The sequence below is a fragment of the Propithecus coquereli genome, unplaced genomic scaffold, assembly GCF_000956105.1.
Source record: "Propithecus coquereli isolate 6110/MARCELLA unplaced genomic scaffold, Pcoq_1.0 Scaffold425, whole genome shotgun sequence".
In the NCBI taxonomy this organism is placed as follows: Eukaryota; Metazoa; Chordata; class Mammalia; order Primates; family Indriidae; genus Propithecus; species Propithecus coquereli.
In genome coordinates this window covers 357,816-375,829 of record NW_012150008.1, presented here as the reverse complement: position 1 = coordinate 375,829, position 18,014 = coordinate 357,816, and the positions used below count along the sequence as shown (strand labels likewise).

Here is an 18,014-nt window from a genome sequence, read left to right as displayed (position 1 = left end):
TTGCTAACTCTGAAAAAAAATTTTTTTTCCCGCTCACAAACAACTTGCAAACTTCTACCACTTACTAGCCTAGTGGCTTCCAGCACGTACTGCAGGGAGACTGGGGCAGGAGAGAAAGCCCCTCGCGCCCTTAACCCACCCAGGAAACTCACAGATGGTGGCAAACTACACCTGGGCTCCAGGCCACACCACGAAGGGAGAAACGTCCCAACGGCCGTCTGAGCCCACCTCCCCACACCCCTGCCGCCTCCACTCCACTGCTGAGGAAGTGAGGCCCAGAGGCATCGCCCACAGGCCCAAGCTCTTAGGATAGTTTGCTCAGACAGCAGGGTCTGAGCCCTGATGGCCTACGGTTGAGCTCCCCTTACCAGCAACCCCGGCTCAGCGGACCGTGAGCCTTCAAACGTCCCCAAATAGGTGAGACTCTGAGGGGCTTGCTCTGACGCTCTGTGAGGGGCACGTGTGAAACAGAAGCCTCTCCGCAAATCCCGCACTGCTAAGCCGCCTCCGCCCCGAGCGCCCCCGTGCTCCGCGGGGAGGAAGCATCCGGCCCACCCGGGCTCGGCCCCGCGGAGGCGCTCAGGTGTGGATCCTCAGGTGCCGCGTCAGGTTCGTGTTGCGGCTGAAGGTCTTCCCGCACTCGCCGCACCTGTACGGCTTCTCGCCGGTGTGGATGCGCTGGTGGACCGTCAGCGAGGAGTTCTTGATGAAGGACTTCCCGCACTGGCCGCACCTGTAGGGCTTCTCGCCGGTGTGGATGCGCTGGTGCTCGATGAGGTACGCGCTCTGGCTGAAGGCCTTGCCGCACTCGCCGCACTCGTACGGCTTCTCCCCGGTGTGCACGATCTGGTGCACGATGAGCGACGAGCGCCCCGTGAAGTGCTTCTTGCAGATGTAGCACTCGTAGGGCTTCTCCCCGGTGTGGATGCGCTGGTGCTGCGTGAGGGAGGAGTTCTTGCTGAAGGCCTTGCCGCACTCGTTGCACTCGAAGGGCTTCACGCCGATGTGGAAGCGCTGGTGCTGGATGAGGTAGGAGCTCTGGCTGAAGGCCTTGCCGCACGCGTTGCACACGTAGGGCTTCTCGCCCGTGTGGTTCCGCTGGTGCAGGGTGAGGGAGGAGCTCTTGTTGAAGGCCTTGCCGCAGTCCTTGCAGGCGTAGGGCTTCTCGCCCGTGTGCGTGCGCTGGTGCTCGGTCAGGTGCATGTTCTGGCTGAAGGCCCGCCCGCACTCGGGGCACACGTACGGCTTCTCGCCTGTGTGCGTGCGCTGGTGCACGATCAGGTGCATGTTCTGGCTGAAGGCCTTGCCGCAGTCCCCGCACGCGTAGGGCTTCTCCCCGGTGTGGATGCGCTCGTGCTGGGTGAGGGACGAGGTCTTCCGGAAGGCCTTCCCGCACACGTCGCACACGTAGGGCTTCTCGCCCGTGTGCGTGCGCTGGTGCACCGTGAGGTTCATGCGCTGGCTGAAGGCCTTGCCGCAGTGCCCGCACGCGTAGGGCTTCTCCCCCGTGTGCACCCGCTGGTGGATAGTGAGGGACGACCGCTCGATGAAGTGCTTCCCGCAGGTGGCGCACTCGAAGGGCTTCTCTCCCGTGTGAATCCTTTGGTGTTTGATCAGGGAAGAGCTTCGGCTGAATGCCTTGCCACACTCGCTGCAGTCGAAGGGTTTCCTCTCCGCGCAGGGCACCGGGGCCTTGCCGAGCTCTGAAGCGCTGGAGTTCTTCCCAGGCCTTGCCAGCGGGCAGGCCCCCTTTTCCGTGGGCTCGTCCAGCCTGGGTGGGACCAGGGTAGGGCTCTGGTTAGTAAATCCCTTCCGTTCTCCGCATTCGGGGCCTGGCTCCCCGGGGAGTTTGCTCCCTTGGGGAAGTCCCAGCCCCTCCCGCCCTGTCCGGGCATCCCCATGCTGCCCCTCCGGCCAGCCGCCCAGTCGCCACGCGCCTCCTACGGCGGGACCCCAGGCTCCAGTCCTCGCGGGTTCCCCCGTGGCCACCCTGGCGGATGTTTTGTCTTCCGAAATGTCATTCTTTGGATCCGACTCTTTCATTTCAGGTCTAGTCTGCCAGTCTGAAAAAACAGAAAACAAAAATAGAAAATGCAAATATGTGTCGTTAACAATGCCAGGAGCAAGGAGTTTCCAAAGTGGGAATGGGGAAATGAAACCGAGTGCAGGAGGCGCGAGGCACGGGCGCAGTTAGCGAAGGGTAGGGGGGTGGTTTAAGGAGGCAGCAACGACACAGGAGGTGAGCAGAGAGCACAGGTCCCTTCCAAAGAGGGGTCAAAGGCCGGGTGGGAGCTTGCAGTAGACACACTTGAAGAGGAAAGAGGGCTTGGAAGGAGGGATCGCAGGCTCTGCGAACTTGGGGAGGCGTGGTTCCAGCAGGCTCCGAACACGCAGGGCCTTTCTTCAATTCATCCCGCATATCCCCAGCCAGTTACGCTTCTCAGCACTGGTTTTTATTAAAAATAATAAAATAACAGCTAACACTTACATGGCAAGAGCTGGCCATCCTCCACTCCCTCAACCCACTGTCCGATCTCTGCCCTTCTCTGCCCCGCCCTGTGCCCCAGGAGGAGGACTCTGCCCACTGGCTTCCTCTGTGTGTGACCAAAGGCAGGAAGCCGCAGGACACTGGGGGGTGACACGAGACAGAAGTTGGGCTGTTTCTCCCCCACCTTCCCGCGTCTCTGGCTGTGGCTGCACCTGTGGGTGCTGGATCTGAGATCCCCTCCCCCGGCCCCGCAGCTTCCTGCTCCTGCTGGTGTCGCGGTGCCCTGGTTGTTCCCCGCCCCTCCCACATCCCTGTACTTCTCCTCAGTGCCAGGCCTCTCACAGCACCAAAAAGGTTCACACGCATGTTATTTCTCATTTGAGCCCCATGGTGATCACATGGGGTTCTGACGATTGTTTTTGTCACTCCACACTCCCTCTTCACTGCCCGGTCCTTGGGTGGCAGGTGATCCACGGAGCTTGGATCTAGCTAGATTCTCTTCTCTTTGCCCGTCCATCCCTCCCTGGCTAACCACATCCGTGTCCTTGGCTTCCGTCACCTTCTATGTGTATCCTCTTAATTTCTAAATCTCGATTTCCAGCCTAGGTGGCTCTTCTGAGTCCAGACTCTACATCCTGGGATTCATTCCCAGCCTCTGAACAGTGTTGTCTGCTTGCTCATAAAAAATGTGAAGACATGGCCACATGGAGGCTCATTTCTTTGGGCGACAGACGCTAGGTGGGGCAGCAGCTGGTCCCCCTCCCCTATTTAAATGATCCACCCGGCAGCCCCCACGGCCACCTGAGTTTGAGGCCCCTCCCCTGAACGACGCTGCGCCTCCCAGGCCACAAGAAAGGATTCTGGATCTAAATACTGTCCCTATGCTGCTGCTGCTGCTCAAACACACCTCTCCAGCCAGACCTCCCCTCTGAGCTCCGCCCAGGAACATTCACGATGACTTGGCATCTCTACTGGATATGCCAAGCCTGACACATCCGTATGGAGCACATCTGTGATTTCAGAGCCTCCACCAAAAACATCTGAAAAGAAGAGGAAGAAAAGCCCATGAAAGACACTTGGTAAAATAAGGCAGGCGTGAAAGGACAAACACCGCACGATCCCACTCATATGAGGTTCCTGGAGGAGACAGAAGGTAGAATGGGGGTGCCGGGGTGGGGACACCGGGAGCTGAGGAAGATCTAACGGTTCTGGGATGGATGGTAGTGATGGTCGCACAACACGAATGTGCCGAAGGCCACTGAATTGTGCTCCTAAAAATGGTCAAAATGGTAAATTCTATGTTCTACTTTATGACAGTTTTAGAAATAAAACTTCAAAAACATTTTTTAAAAAAGACTTAGCAGCCATCCTTGATTCACCCCTTCCTGCCCCCATCCAGGTCGCCTAGTGTCACTGGATGCACCAAACAGCCTGAATCGGGCCAATCTCTTCGTCACCACTGCCAAGGAGCTCCTCAGCCTCCATGGGTTTCTTGCCCAAAATGTGACAACAGCTCCTCCCTGTCCTCCCCACCCTGCTCTCACCGCTGCGAGGCCTTCTCCACTCCTTGGGGGGCTGGTGAGGGAAGAACTGCAGGTTCCCCACCACACGACAGAAACACTGTGCCATCTGGAGCGCCCAGCAAAGCTGTTGCAAAGTAGACTAGGCAGGTACCAAGATAACTACTGCGCCCTGGGAAAGTGCCCAGCACTTTCTTGTCTTGAAACGGCCAGTTCAGACCGGTCCTGACGGCTTTAGAGCTGCTTTGGCTGTCCTATAGTGCCCTTTGGCTAACTGTGGTACCATTAATAAAATCCTCAACTAGTGAAAAATTCTAATATTATTAACATAACCTGGGTTGCATGACAGTTATGATGGTGCTACACCTGCGTGATTTGTTTCGCTGTGAACAAGCACAGATACAATGTAAAAACACTACATTACTCGTTGGGAAGAGATTTAAAGCAAAACCACAGGGTGGGCAGATGCGGGGATTTTACATGCAAAAAGCTCCGGTGGAAGAAATTCCTGTGCCGCCCAGGAGCAAGTGCCCTAGTAAGTAACCTCTGATAAAGTCTAACTTACCAAGCTGGACTTGTCAGAGTCATTCTTTGGTCTCTTGGTTCCCTCTCAGTTTGGGGGGTGGTTTTACTATACTGTCCCAGTATTTTCTTGAAACAGCAGGGTCATTTGAAGAGTCAGACCGAGCCCTCCAGTGGCCTCCCCAGTGCACTGAGAATGAAGCCAGCACCTACTGCGGCCTCAGGGCCAGGCCTGCCTCTGAGTCACCGCTGCCCTCCTCCCTTGCTCACTTCCCATCGGCCATGCTTGCCCTCGTCTTCCCCTTCTATCCCCTCGTCCATGCAAGTTCTTCCTGCTCAGGGCCTCTGCACCAGCCATCACGCAGATCTGTCATGGATGGCCTCCATCAGTGCCCCAGGGAGGCCCTCCCCATGTACCCCATGTAAGGAAGGAAGATTCCTCCTGCTACTTTCTTGCCTGTTTCATTGTGATCACTCAGTGGTCTGTGGCAGCTTTTCTCCGCTTGTCGCTTGATCTGTTTATTACCGGCCCCCAGGGGAAGTCAGGTCCGCCATGTGGGGGCCTTGGCCTTTGCCCACCCCCAGCTCCTCCAGCCAGGCCTGCCCATGGGAGGTACCAGACAGACATTTGTGGAGCATGTGCCACGCCTGGCATGGTGCTAAGCAATTTGCATGGATCTTCTCATGAGACCCTCATAATCACACGTGAGTTAGGTACAGTCATGGACAGTTATGACAATCCCCATTTTACAGATGAGGAAACAGAGATTCCAAGAATGAAGTCAGATACATATTCAAGGGTGCACAGCACACCTGAGGCAGAGCTGGGATTCGACATAGGATCCCAAGCCGTGGGCCCTGGTGAGTCACTATACTGCATGCAGAAATACTTAATGCAAGAGAATAATGGTGACTTAGTGACCCTGGGGTGTGGCATGATGCCCAGGCATCAGGACAAATGGTGGCATGGGGCCTTCTCAGTGGAAAGAAAGAAGGAAGGGTGATGGTGAGTTTGGTTTGGGGTCCGAGATGCTCTGGGATATAAACTGGCATGTGGCTGCAGAGATCAGATGGCACCAAGAGCCTTGGCTCTGAACACAACATCAACCAGAGAAGTCAGGGGAGCTGGAGGCAGGATGCAGGCAGAGAGGCACGGGAAAGTGGCTGCCCCTCTTCGCGGGTTAAAACCCTGCAGTAGAGTCATCTGCAAACCACAAAGGCTCAGCTCTTAACCATGACAGCCGAGAAAGCAGAGCTCGATGTCAGCCACATTAAAACTCCCCTCCACACCACTGTGCACCAGTCAGGTCAGCAGAACAGCAGAAGGCCTGACGGTGTGTGGGCTGGCGCCGCCACACGGGCACAGGCTTTCCTGCCCGTTGCTGGGGGAGATGTCACAGGACAGCTCCTGCAGAGGGTGCTTGGGCTGAAACCTGTTCATTGTGGGTGCATTTTGTTTCACAGTGCTAAATCTCTTGTCCTTCATAGTTTCTTTTTCCATGTTCTGTCTTTCTATGATTGTTTCTGATTACAAAGTAATTCACACTTTTCATTAAACCATCAAACGTCAAAAAAATAACATAAAATGGAAGTCTCCTGTAGTCTCACTCATCAGAGTTAACAGTTGGTTTATAATTTTTAGGATTTGTCCCCCAGTACATACTAACACACACACACGCACACACACAATACAAACACACACTGCATACTAACACACAGGCAATGTATATTAACACACACAATGCACACTAACACATGCAGTGCATACTAACACACAATGCATGCTAACACACAATGCATACTAACACACATGCAATACATATTAACACACACAATGCATACTAACACTGCATACTAACATACAATGCATACTAACATGCACACTGCATACTAACACAAACACACAATGCATACTAACACACGCAGAGCACTCACACATACATGAATGCACAATTTTTTTCGCCCAAATGGGGCTTCTGTCCAAGATAGAGTAACAAAGACCAGATTCCCTTCATCCTAAAATAACCAAAAAATAAAGGACAAATACATAAAACAATGGTTTCGAAGACACTGGACATGAGGCAATGGAGGGCAATAACCCCTGAGAGCCAGGAAAAAAAAGGGGTGGGCCCGACGGCTGCCCCAGCTTACTGCACAGAAAATTCCAGGCTGCGACACAGGGAAGGGAAGCTGAGGGACAGCCTGGCAGACTCCCACGTTGAGGAGACGCAGCGGAGAGACCAAGGCGGGCAGACTGCATGGGACAGCACTGGAGAGTAACGAGCTGCACAGAGAGAGTCCGGAGATCGGCGAGGGTCTCCCTCCGGCATTCAGACTCCTGATCAGAACACGTGTGTGAGGAAACTGCACAACACTGGGAAAACACGCAAAGGACTTGGAAACAGTGCCTAGCGTCGACACGGGGCTGGGAATAGTGCCTTTTTGTACCAGTCAAACTGAAAGAACCTGTGATTCATGGAGCACTGGGCAGAACACTCAGAAGGGTCTTGTGGAGAATGTCTTTCTAGACTGAGCACAAGTTATAAAAGCAAAGTCCAAAAGGGTCAGATTCCTTGCTGTTGGTGGCAAGACAGACAGAGATGGGACAGAACAGAATCCAGAAACGAGCCCACACACACATATGGACAACTGATTTTTGACAAGGGCGCAAAGGCAATTCATTGGAGGAAGAACAGTCTTTCAACAAATGGTGCTGGAACTGGACATACATTTGCCAAAAAAAAAAAACTTGCATTAATACTTTGCATCATATATAAAAATTAACTCTAAGTAGGTCAGAGAAAAAAATATAAAACCTAAAACCTAAACTTGCAGACTAAAACACAAAAAACCAAAAACCTCTGTGGCCTTGGAATAGGCAAAGGCATCTTACATAGGACACCAAAAGCACAATCCATAAAAGGAAAACATTTATACATTGGACTTCATCAAATTAAAACCTTCTGCTCTTCAACAAATGCTGCTGGGCCCTGGGACGTCCACATCAAGGGCGGTGAGCCCCTCTCCTACATCACTCACAAAAACTAACTCAAACGATCAGAGACCTAAATGAAGAGCTAGAGCAATAAAACTCTTGGAAGAAAACGTGGTCAGTCTTCGTGGCTTTGGGTTCAGTTTCTTAGCTGTGACACCAGGAGCATAAGCAACAAGAACAACAAATAGGTAACCTGGACTACATAAAATCACAAACTTTTGTGTTTCAAATGACGGCATCGAGAAGTGACAGACAACCCACAGAATGGCAGGAAATAGTTGCACAGCTCATATCTGACAAAGGACTTGTATCAGGAATATACAAAGAACTCTCAAAACTCAATAGTAAAAAGATAACCCAAATTATAAAAAAAAAAGGGCAAAATATTTGAATAGATACTTTACCAAAGAGAAGATACAGACAGCAAAAAGGCACATGAAAAGACTGACAATATGAAATGAAAGCTGCAATGTGACAGAACTACACGCTTGCGAAGACGGCTACAATTACAGAGATGAACGTGCTGGAACTCGTGTGCCCTGTGGTGGGAACGTGAAATAGTACGACCACGTTGGAAAACAGCTCAGCAGCTTCTCAGAAAAGTTAAATATACATGTACCACATGATCCTGACTTTCCACTCCTAGGTATCTACTCACGAGAAGGGAAGTGTGTGTCTGTACAAAGGCCTGTACACAAATGTTCACAGCAGCTTTATTTATAATAGCCCAGAACTGGAAACAACCCAAATTTCATCGACGGGAGGATGGGCAAACAAACTGTGGCATACCCACACAGTGGAATAACACACAGCAATACAAAGAAATGAACTATCGATACACGCAACATCATGGGTGAGTCTCAAAATAACAATGCCGAGTCAGACCGCAGAAATTCGGATCACGAACAAGAGCATGTACTGTATAATTCCACGTATATAAAATTCGAGAACATGCAAACTCAACCATTGTGACAATAAAGCAGACCAGTGATTGCTTGAGGATGGAGACTGGGGGTAGGGTCGGGGAAGGAGGGATTATCAAGAGGTATGAGGAAACTTTGGGAGATAATGGATATGTTCTTTATCTTCACCATGGTGACAGTTTCCTGGGTACGCACATGTCAAAATGCATCAAACTGTTCACTTTAAATTATGTGCAGTTAATTGTAAGTCAATTGTGCCTCCAAAAAAGCTGTGAAAGACACGAGACCGTACTCTAGTTCTGAAAGTGAGTGTTGTCCCCTACAGTGTGTCATGGGACGTCTTTCCACGGCGGTGCCTACAGAGTCCTCAGCTTTGAGGAGCTGCACAGTTTCTCTAATACTGATAGATCTTGATATATTTAGTCGGTCTTGTATGCCTAGGCATGTAACTGGTTGTCCTTTATTTTTCTTCCCATGTAAAACTTTGTGCACTTACGGAAGAATTTCTAAAAGACAGATCCCTAAAAATGGAATCGTTCAAAATTTGACGGACAATGCCAAACCGTCCTCTGGCAAAGCTGTGGCAACTTTACACTCCTGAAATGAAAGTCTTTTCCCTGCACCCTCATAATACGGGCTGCTATTATTTTTTGATCTTTGTGTACCTCATAGACAAAAACTGTTATCTCAATTTGTATTTCTCAATTAGCAAGGTTAAAAATCTTTGATAAAGTGTAACCTTGTATATTTCTATGAATTGCCATCTCGTAAGTGTGGTCCATTTTTCCATCACTCATTCAGTCTTTTTCTTATTTATTCCTAGTAGCTTGTTACATAATTATGACCCTTTGTTACACATGTGAGAAATATTAATATTATTCCTCATGTCATCATCTATCAACTTTACTTTTAGCTTCAAGTAGAGCAATTTTTTATAAACTTTTGATGTAGTCAAATCTGTCAATTTTTTCCCTATCTCTTTGTGGTCCCCAAGTTACGGGCCAACGACGAGCAGTAACTCAGTGCAGCCGCCCCTTACCCAGCGAGACCAGGTTCCTGTAGTTCTCCAGCATCACGTCCCTGTACAGGTCCTTCTGGGCAGGCTCCAGCTGCTGCCACTCCTCCTGCGTGAAGTCCACAGTCACGTCCCTGAACGTCACTGACTCCTGTAAGAGGAAACCCACATCTGCTCACCGCAGGGCCCTCCTTACAGAGGCCTGGAGAATCGGCCAGAAACACTGCGAGGATTTAGGGAAGGCAGACGGGACGTATCCGAAGTGATTTCAACAAGGTGCAGGGTTCTGAAGGGACCGGGTTTCTCGGTGTCTGGTGACGTTGGGGCGGTGCTCTGACAGAGAAATAAAGTCACAGGTCTGAGAACCGGATGGAAAGAAAGTAAAGGCAAAATGGTCATAACCGGCAAATCGACGCACGCATTGGGAGCACAGCAAAGGCAGAACCTACATGGAATGCAGGACATCTAATTTTCCCGAGCCCCTACAAGCACCACGCATTGAGCTGGGTGCTGGGATACAGACACAGAAGCTTCAAGAACTAGCTCTTCATGGGAGAGGCAGACGAAAACACATATGTAATTTGGGAAATGCAATCATGAAGGTATGAACAAAGTTTCCGAGGCACCTGAGTAATGCCAGCTTTAGGGGGTGTCTGGGAAGATTCTGGAAAAGTGACAACGAGGACAGGCCAAGGGGAGAGTTAGCGGTTGGGCCCCCTGGGGGAGATTCTGGGTAGGGGAGGCAGCCTGGATGAAGACCCGAGCTGAAAGGCAGGGCGGACTGCTGGGGGACAGAGAGGAGCTCGTGTGGCAGGAGCGCCGCCTTCCAGGAGAGGCCATGACCTGTGGACTGATGAACACGCAGAGCAGGGGAGAGCGCGACGGTGGGGCCGCGTGCTATGCAGCTGCTACGTGCCAGGTACCACTCTAAGTGGTTGTTACGGGCTGAATTCTGGTCTGGTCTGCTGGGGCCTAGGGCCGGGGGTTAGTCCAAAACCACCACCTCCCACACACTCTAACACACTGCACGCTCAAAAATGGTTGAGATGAAAAATTTTATGGTATGTATAGTTTATCACAATTTAAAAACAAATAAACAAACAACATTCCTGATGGGAGTACGGACTGGCTCTAACCTATGGAGTGTCATTCAGCGAAATCTGTCAAAACTAAAATTCAAATGTCTTTTGAACAATGTATATACTAATGCGGACATGTTAACATACATATGGAAACGTGTATGAGGATATTTATTATGGCATGAGATGAAGAAGCAAAAAGACTGAACACATCCCAAATGTCCGTCGCTGGGGGATGGATAAATTAGGTCGGTACGTCCACCGCGATGGAACGCACAGCACCGTAACGAAAGGCGGGGCAGCTTGTTAGCTGCTGCTGTGGAGCGATCTCGTGAATACACTGTTACATAAAAAAAACAAAAATCAATCCCCAGAAAAATGTGTCCAGTTTGCTAAAATTTCCATAAAGGGAAATAATTAAGGATATTTATACGTATGGGCCTCTATAGGCACAGACTCTTTTTGGAAACATACGCAAGAAACTGGGACAAAGTACACTTCTGTTATTTAAGCCGCCTGGTCGGCGGTACTTTGTTACCGCAGCCCGAGCAGACGCGTACGTTGTCTTGCTCACTCCTGAATCCCCAGTGTTTAGGATGATGCCCCGCATGTAGCCGAGGCTCAACACGCAGCTTCTGGCTGAATGCAAGGGCCAATGCATGGGCTGGTGTAAGGGTTAACTGAGTCAATCCATGTAAGACACTCAGAACAGCAGTGCATAGCATACAGCAGGTGCTCAATAACCGCCAGCTTTTATGACTGACACCTGCAGGTCCTCGGCTCTCTCCAGTGCGCTGAGCACCCCCAACTAAGCCACCAACTAAGTTCACCCTCCCTGGGTGGGCCTCCCACTGCTGGCCAGTCCCTCCAGGGTCCCCGGGTCCCCTTCTGGGGCCTGGCTCGGACCAGCCTCCCTGCCCAACAGCCACCTATGGTGCCCCTCCCTGGCTGTGTTTCCCTGGACAACCACCTTCTCCTTTCTGAGCCTCATCTGTGAAATGGGCTTCATGATAACCTGTCCCCTCCACAGCGGTCGTGGGGGTTAAATGAGATGGTGCATAGATGGAGCCAGCCCCGTGCCTGGCCTGGGTGGAGAAAGTGCTCAGTAAACGCCAACGGTTGCTATTACTATTTGATTAACTTTGATGTTTAATATATATCTGATGTAAAAGTATTAATACTTATAATTATTATATGGTATTATTTGACTATTTGGCCCAATACATCCTTCAGCCAGCCCAGCTAATAATTCCTTCTTTTTTTAATATAAACCACTTGATTAAGGAATGATCGCCATACAAAACTGCACATACTTGATGTACACAACTCAGGGAGTTTGGGAATGAGTGAAATTACTACCCCAATCAAGGCCATAAGCTTACCAACTACCTCTAAGAGTCCCCTCCCACCTCCTTCATTTATTTATTTCACAAAAATTTCATACAACAATTCCTTCTGAAAGTCTTCCCTAAGCACGCCCCACCTAATTCGCTCCCTCAGTGAAATACTCGCTGAGCAGGCTCCGTGCACCAGGACCAGGCTGGTACCCAGGACTTGCTGAGAAACAGGACAGGGCCTCGAAGGCCAGGAGCCCAGCATCTTGGGGACAGACATGCCACAGCAAGGGACTCCTCTGAGCTCTCTGAGTGTACATGTCCGAGGCCACTCGTTCTAGTGCTTCATCGTTTTCGGTTTCCTGTCTAATGACACAAACTGTTTCACCATAAGGAAAACCTCTCAAGAGCTGAAATCAGATAGGATCTATTTAAAAAAAAAAAATCAGAATGTAATTATACTAGAAGTTTTTTTAAAAAAAACAAACTTACACCAAAAATCCCAACTATTTGAAATAAAAACAAACAAATCCTTCTAAATAATGCAGGTAAAAGAATAACTCAATACAAGAATCACCGATGAATTCAAAATGAAGACAGCATGGCGACTCCCTTTGGAAAAGCCTGGCGGTTCCTTAGATGGCTAAACAGAGGGAACCACAGGACCCAGCAATTCCGCTTCTAGGCAGACACCCAAGAGAACTGAGAACACGTGTTCAAACAAAGACTTGCACACAAATGTTCACAGCAGCATTACTCATAACAGCCAAAAAGTGGAAACAACCCAAACGTCCATCAGCTGATGAGTAGATAAATACAACGCGGTGTAGCCATACAATGGGATATTATTCTACCATGAAAAGAAATGAAGTTCAATACACGGTATCACGTGGATGAACTTCACAAACATTATGTAGCTGAGTGAGAGAAGCCAGTCAAGAAGGGCCGCACAGTGTATGATTCCACCAATAGGAACTGTCCAGAACACTCAGATCCATGGAGGCAGATCAGTGGTTGCCAGTGGCTGGGGATGAATGATGGGGGAAAACACGAGTGAGTGCTAACGGGTACACAGTTCCTTTCGTGATGATGAAGACGATCTGAAATCAACTGTAGTGATGGTTATACAACTTTGTGAACATACCAAAAATCAATGAATTGTACACTCTGTGGTACATGAAACGTATCTCAACAAAGGTATTAAATAAATGAAGACATGACAAACCAAAACTCCCAAATAAGTCAACTGACATATTTATACAGCAAAATAAATTCCAGGGGGATTAAAAAGTTCACTGTTAACATTCAAATGATAAATGGTAACAAGGAAGAAAATACAGGTACCATCTGACCTGTGGACAGAGACACCCTTTCACTGTTTAAAGATGAAGGAGGACACCACAGTGGAAGAGACCAACAGATTTGATTTGAAAAATATGAAATGCTTTTGTACTGAAAAATTAAGTAAATTAAATAAATAAAGAAGAAAACAAAAAGTACACCTGGGAAGAATATTTGCCACAGATGTTTACACACACACATTTACTTCTGTAAAATCTTTAAGAATACTAAGATTCCTATAGATAGGAAAAGTGCAAGATGGGTCATTTACCTGCCTACAGAAATGGCTAATAAATATTCTCTAAGAACTGAAGCTCACCGACAGTACAAACAGCGCTACTCAGAAAGAGATCTCATGACACCATTTGTCACCTATTATGCCCAAGGTTTAACCATTTGTCATTTATATCCATTTATCATTTATAGCCAGTGCACCAAATAAACACCTGACAATGGCCAGTGTAAACCAGGGGAGGCCCTTTCCAACACGCTGGCAGAAATACATATTGCCGCAACTGATTTGGAAAATAATACAAAGACTTATGAAAGTCCTCAAAAATATCCAAACCAATATTCCTCTTTAAGGAACTGGTCCTAAAGGAATCATATAAAATGCAGGGAAATACTTATGCCCAACCTTGTCTCCTGTGATACTGTTTATAAACACGAATACCAAAAAATGTCCGAAATCAAATGAACCATTAAGTAAACCAGGGTACGGCCACTAGATAAAACTTTCATGTAGTCATTAAAACCAATGCTACAGAGGAGTTTCTAATGGTGTAGAGAAATGCTCAGGATGAAATCTTTGATGAAAAGCAGGATATAAAAATTGCTTAGCCACAGTGATTCTTATTTTCACAAAACAACATTCATATCCAAGAAGGAAAAGACACTCAAAACTTCCAGAGTGGTGATCTTTTCGGGTAAGATCATGGCTTAATTTGATTCTCTTAGCTATATTTTTCTGGATTTTCTAAGATTTTTATAATGATCGTGTATTTCCTTAACTATCAGGAATTGTCTTTTATGACATATTATTTATAGCCCCAAAACTGCTTTTTTTTTAAAAGGTCAAATTCACCAATACTGGATGGACATTGAGGTACACTGGTTATGCAGTCAAAACAAGTGACATCTGCAAAGTTTTCAAAGGCAATGGGAAATCCCTGTTGCCTGAGGTTAGATGGGGGGAAAAAACCATCAAGATTAAAATGGCAAGGCCAAGACTTAGTCAATTTTTAAAAATAATCATCAGAGAAGACAATAAATGAACACACAGATATCTACATGGTTATCTCTGGGAAGAGGGCCTATCGGCGAATTATATTGTCTTACCTAGAGTTTGCTGGATTTTGCCAGCTTTCTATTAATATAATGACCACACATATGTATATTTTATTATGAAATATTTCTGGCTTAAAAGAAAGTAGAGAAAAATACAACAGATGCCCACATACGCACCACCAAGCTAACGATGTAAAACATCATGGCCAGGACTGAAGATGCCCCTGAGCCCCTACCCAAAAGGATCCTCCTCCTCTCTGGAGGTGGCCACTGTCTTCAATGCGGTGGGCCGAGTCCCGCGTTTTGTGCTTTCACCGCATGGGAGAGCTCAGGAGGGACACAGTGCTGTCTGCCTGTTTCTAACGGCCACGCGTCCAGCACAGGCCTGCTGAGTCCTTTTCACTGTCACGTTTGAGCCATTACTGCGCAGGTGCCCACCGATGGCTCCCAGGAGCCCCGAGGGCAGGTCTGGCCACCCGAGCTGCTCTGTCCCCCACAGCCAGCATCGGAGGCAGACAAGGGGCTGTCAGCCCACAAGGCCTAGGACAGAGGAGCAGCAGGAGCATGGGCGCTGCCCTCCTCATCGGGGTGGACACAGCTCTCAGGACACGGGCCGGGGCCTGAAGGGGGTCGGATGTCAGAGGCTCACCTGAAGGCAAGAGCCTGGCCCCTGCGCATGAGCTTTCAGGAAGGAGGGCGAGCGGGCGACACGACTCACCAGGGCCTCGTCAGGCAGCAGCTGAGTGGCCATCCCTCCGGGAGGACGGGCCTGGGGGGCCAGCAGGGCTGTTGGGGGAGAGAAAGAGGCACAGTGAGAGACCAGGCTGGGCCCACCGCACAGATGCAGACGGGGCAGGCATACACCCCCCGAGAGATGGGCAGAGAGAGAGACAGACAGACACACACACACACGTGCACACACACACACGTCAACGGTGAACGTTTATGGGGCTTACTGCATGCAAGGCACTTGATAAATGTCTCTGACTGGATCCTCCAACCACCCTGGACGGAAGGCACTACTTCCACCCACCCCGATTCACAGATGGGGAAACTGAGGCCCAAAGAGATTAAACCACTCACTCAAGATGACAAAGGTGGGACTGGACTTGGCGGAGTATTTCTGCCTCCACATGCCGACCACTAGGCTACACTGCCTCTCAGATGCATGCCCCACGCACTCACTCCCGCAGGCTGCTGGGGGCCACGGGATCCCCTGCCTCCACCAGCAGCACCTCCCGGACGCTCTCCTTGGGTCTAAGTGCTGGACTGAGGCTTCCTAGATGCCCCAGCACCTTTCCCTGGCCCTTCTGGGTGCTTCCCCCAGACCTCATGGGGTTACTGAGAGGTTCGAGTAACAGATACGCGTAGGACCTTGGCGTTGGCCTGGTGCACAGTAAGAGCTACGCTGCCACCATTACCACCGATGTCAGCTGAGCATGTTCCAAAGAGCAGGACACCCTAGGCTCGGGGCCCTCAGAGGTAGAATCGCCCAGGGGAATGCATTCAGTTTTGACTCCCTTCCAGTTCTCCTGACACGCTCGGGAGAAAGTCTCAGTGGCCACTAGTGTGTAGCACCCCCTTCCCCCGACTCCACTCTGAACAAGAGAAAATAGGGCTCAGGTCTCAAGCTTAGGCCAACCATAGTACCTCATTAGAACTACTTGGCTTTACTTTCATTTGTTTTAATGTTGCTCTTTTTACAATAATACTCAGCTTTTATCTACAGTAGTCACACGGAGTTCCCTTTTAAACTAAGTTGATTTAAATTTTTAAAAAATCAGTGAGCCAATTCAAATAAAAAGCAAAGTACAAAATAGGACAAGTGGCACAGGTTAAGGCAAATTCTTGAAGTTTGAGACATGTTGGCTCAGTCCTGGCTCCTCAGGGACCTGCCTAGATTTGCATGCCTCCCATAACAGGGAGCTCATCACCTGAGCCACCAACACTTCTGACTGGAAACAAGTTTTCCTTCTGCTATAAACTGAAACATGCCTCCCTAAGTCTCCAACACCTTGGGGTCACCCAGAAAAAACCCCAGTCCTCTCCTATACAACAGCCTTTTAGCTACAGCACCAATTCTCAAAGGACCAGAATCACTGAGGTTGCGTATTAAAATGTTATTACTCAGAATATAGATTCCTAGACCCAGATCCTCTGAATCAAACCACCTGGGTGGGGCCCAGGAATCAGTATTTCCAAACAAGTTTCCCAGGTGATTCTCACACATCTTCAACATAAGAACCACTAAGACAAAGAAGGGCGTTTCTGAGGCCAAATGGCCCCAACTTCCACAAGCAAAATGCCAAATGATTTTAATTGTAGGGAGACACACACAAGGCCAAGCTGGAGCCTTTAGAGCAGCAATTCTCAACCAGGGGCAATTTTTCCCCAGGAGACATTTGTGGTTGTCACAATTTGAGGGAGGCAGAGAAGCTATGGGCATTTAGTGGGCAGAGACCTGGGATGCTGCCAAATATCCTACAATGCACAGGGCAGACCCCACAAAGAATGATCAGACCCCAAATGTCAGTAGCGTCGAGGTCGAGAAACCCTGCTATAGAACTAAAGGATCACAAAGTGTCAGCTTGTGGCTCTAAGACATAATGTCTGTAAACTAAGGTGTTGCACCTGGCCCACCATTTTACTGGTGCTCAGTAAAAACATCCTCTGGCTTAAAGCTCTCCAGCAGCTTCCCCCAGCACTAGAAATCTCTGGAAGTCTTCTCCACCGCCCACACAGCCCTTTGGTCTGCCCTCAGTGGCCTCCCCACTCCCACACTTGGCCCCAGCCCTTGGCCTTTATAGCTGCTGTTCCCTCTGCAAGGACTGCTCTTCCCATAGCTGGCTCTGTCGCACGGTCTGATCAAATGTCACCTCCTTGGAACAGTCCCCACTCCCAAGTCTCTGAGCTCAAGCAGCAAGCCCCTCCCCCTCTGTCTCCTTTACAGCACACATCACTATCTACAACTGTCTTTGAAAAAACAGTTGTCTCCAAGTTTGCCACCTGTTTCCCCTCCACCAGAGCATAAGCCCTCACGGAGCAGGGATTATCATTTTTGGATTGTATCTCCAGCTTCCAGGACAATGTGTGGCACACGGGAGGTGCCCAGACATCAATTTGAGTGAACAGATGAGCTAACTTTTAGCACCAACCAGGATGCAAGAGGACCAGCCCCCTCACACACCGGAGAAGGAATGTGAGTCGCTCAGTCTTTTTCTGGAAAGTCAGCTGGCAATATACATCTGTATATTGCCATTACCCAGCAACCCTGTTTCTGGGAATCTGCCCACAGCAATAAAAGCTCCATGTAAAAAGGTTACACACAGAAAAAAAGATGTTTGGCTGGGCACAGTGGCTCATGCCTGTAATCCCAGCACTTTGGGAGACCAAGGTGGGAGGATTGCCTGAGCGAGACCCTGTCTCTATAAAAAATTTTTAAAAATTAGCTGGGCATGGTGGTGAGAGTCTGTAGTCCCAGCTACTCGGGAGGCTGAAGCAGAATCGCTT

At 49.2% G+C, this 18,014-nt stretch overlaps 1 protein-coding gene across 1 annotated transcript; it reads right to left on the bottom strand.

The window, feature by feature from the left end:
- Positions 1 to 296: 296 nt before the first annotated feature.
- On the bottom strand, positions 297 to 15,285 carry ZNF71 (zinc finger protein 71). Its single transcript, XM_012653624.1, has 2 exons — positions 15,223 to 15,285; positions 297 to 2,063 (listed from the first exon to the last, which is right to left on the bottom strand). The coding sequence occupies exon 2, from the start codon at positions 2,041 to 2,043 to the stop codon at positions 580 to 582; it is 1,464 nt and encodes a 487-aa protein (XP_012509078.1). The 5' UTR covers positions 2,044 to 2,063; positions 15,223 to 15,285; the 3' UTR covers positions 297 to 579.
- Between the last annotated feature and the right edge of the window lie 2,729 nt (positions 15,286 to 18,014).

Bases quoted from the DNA above. Each gene is read 5' to 3' on its own strand.
- ZNF71 (XM_012653624.1), bottom strand. From the start codon at position 2,043: ATGAAAGAGTCGGATCCAAAGAATGACATTTCGGAAGACAAAACATCC.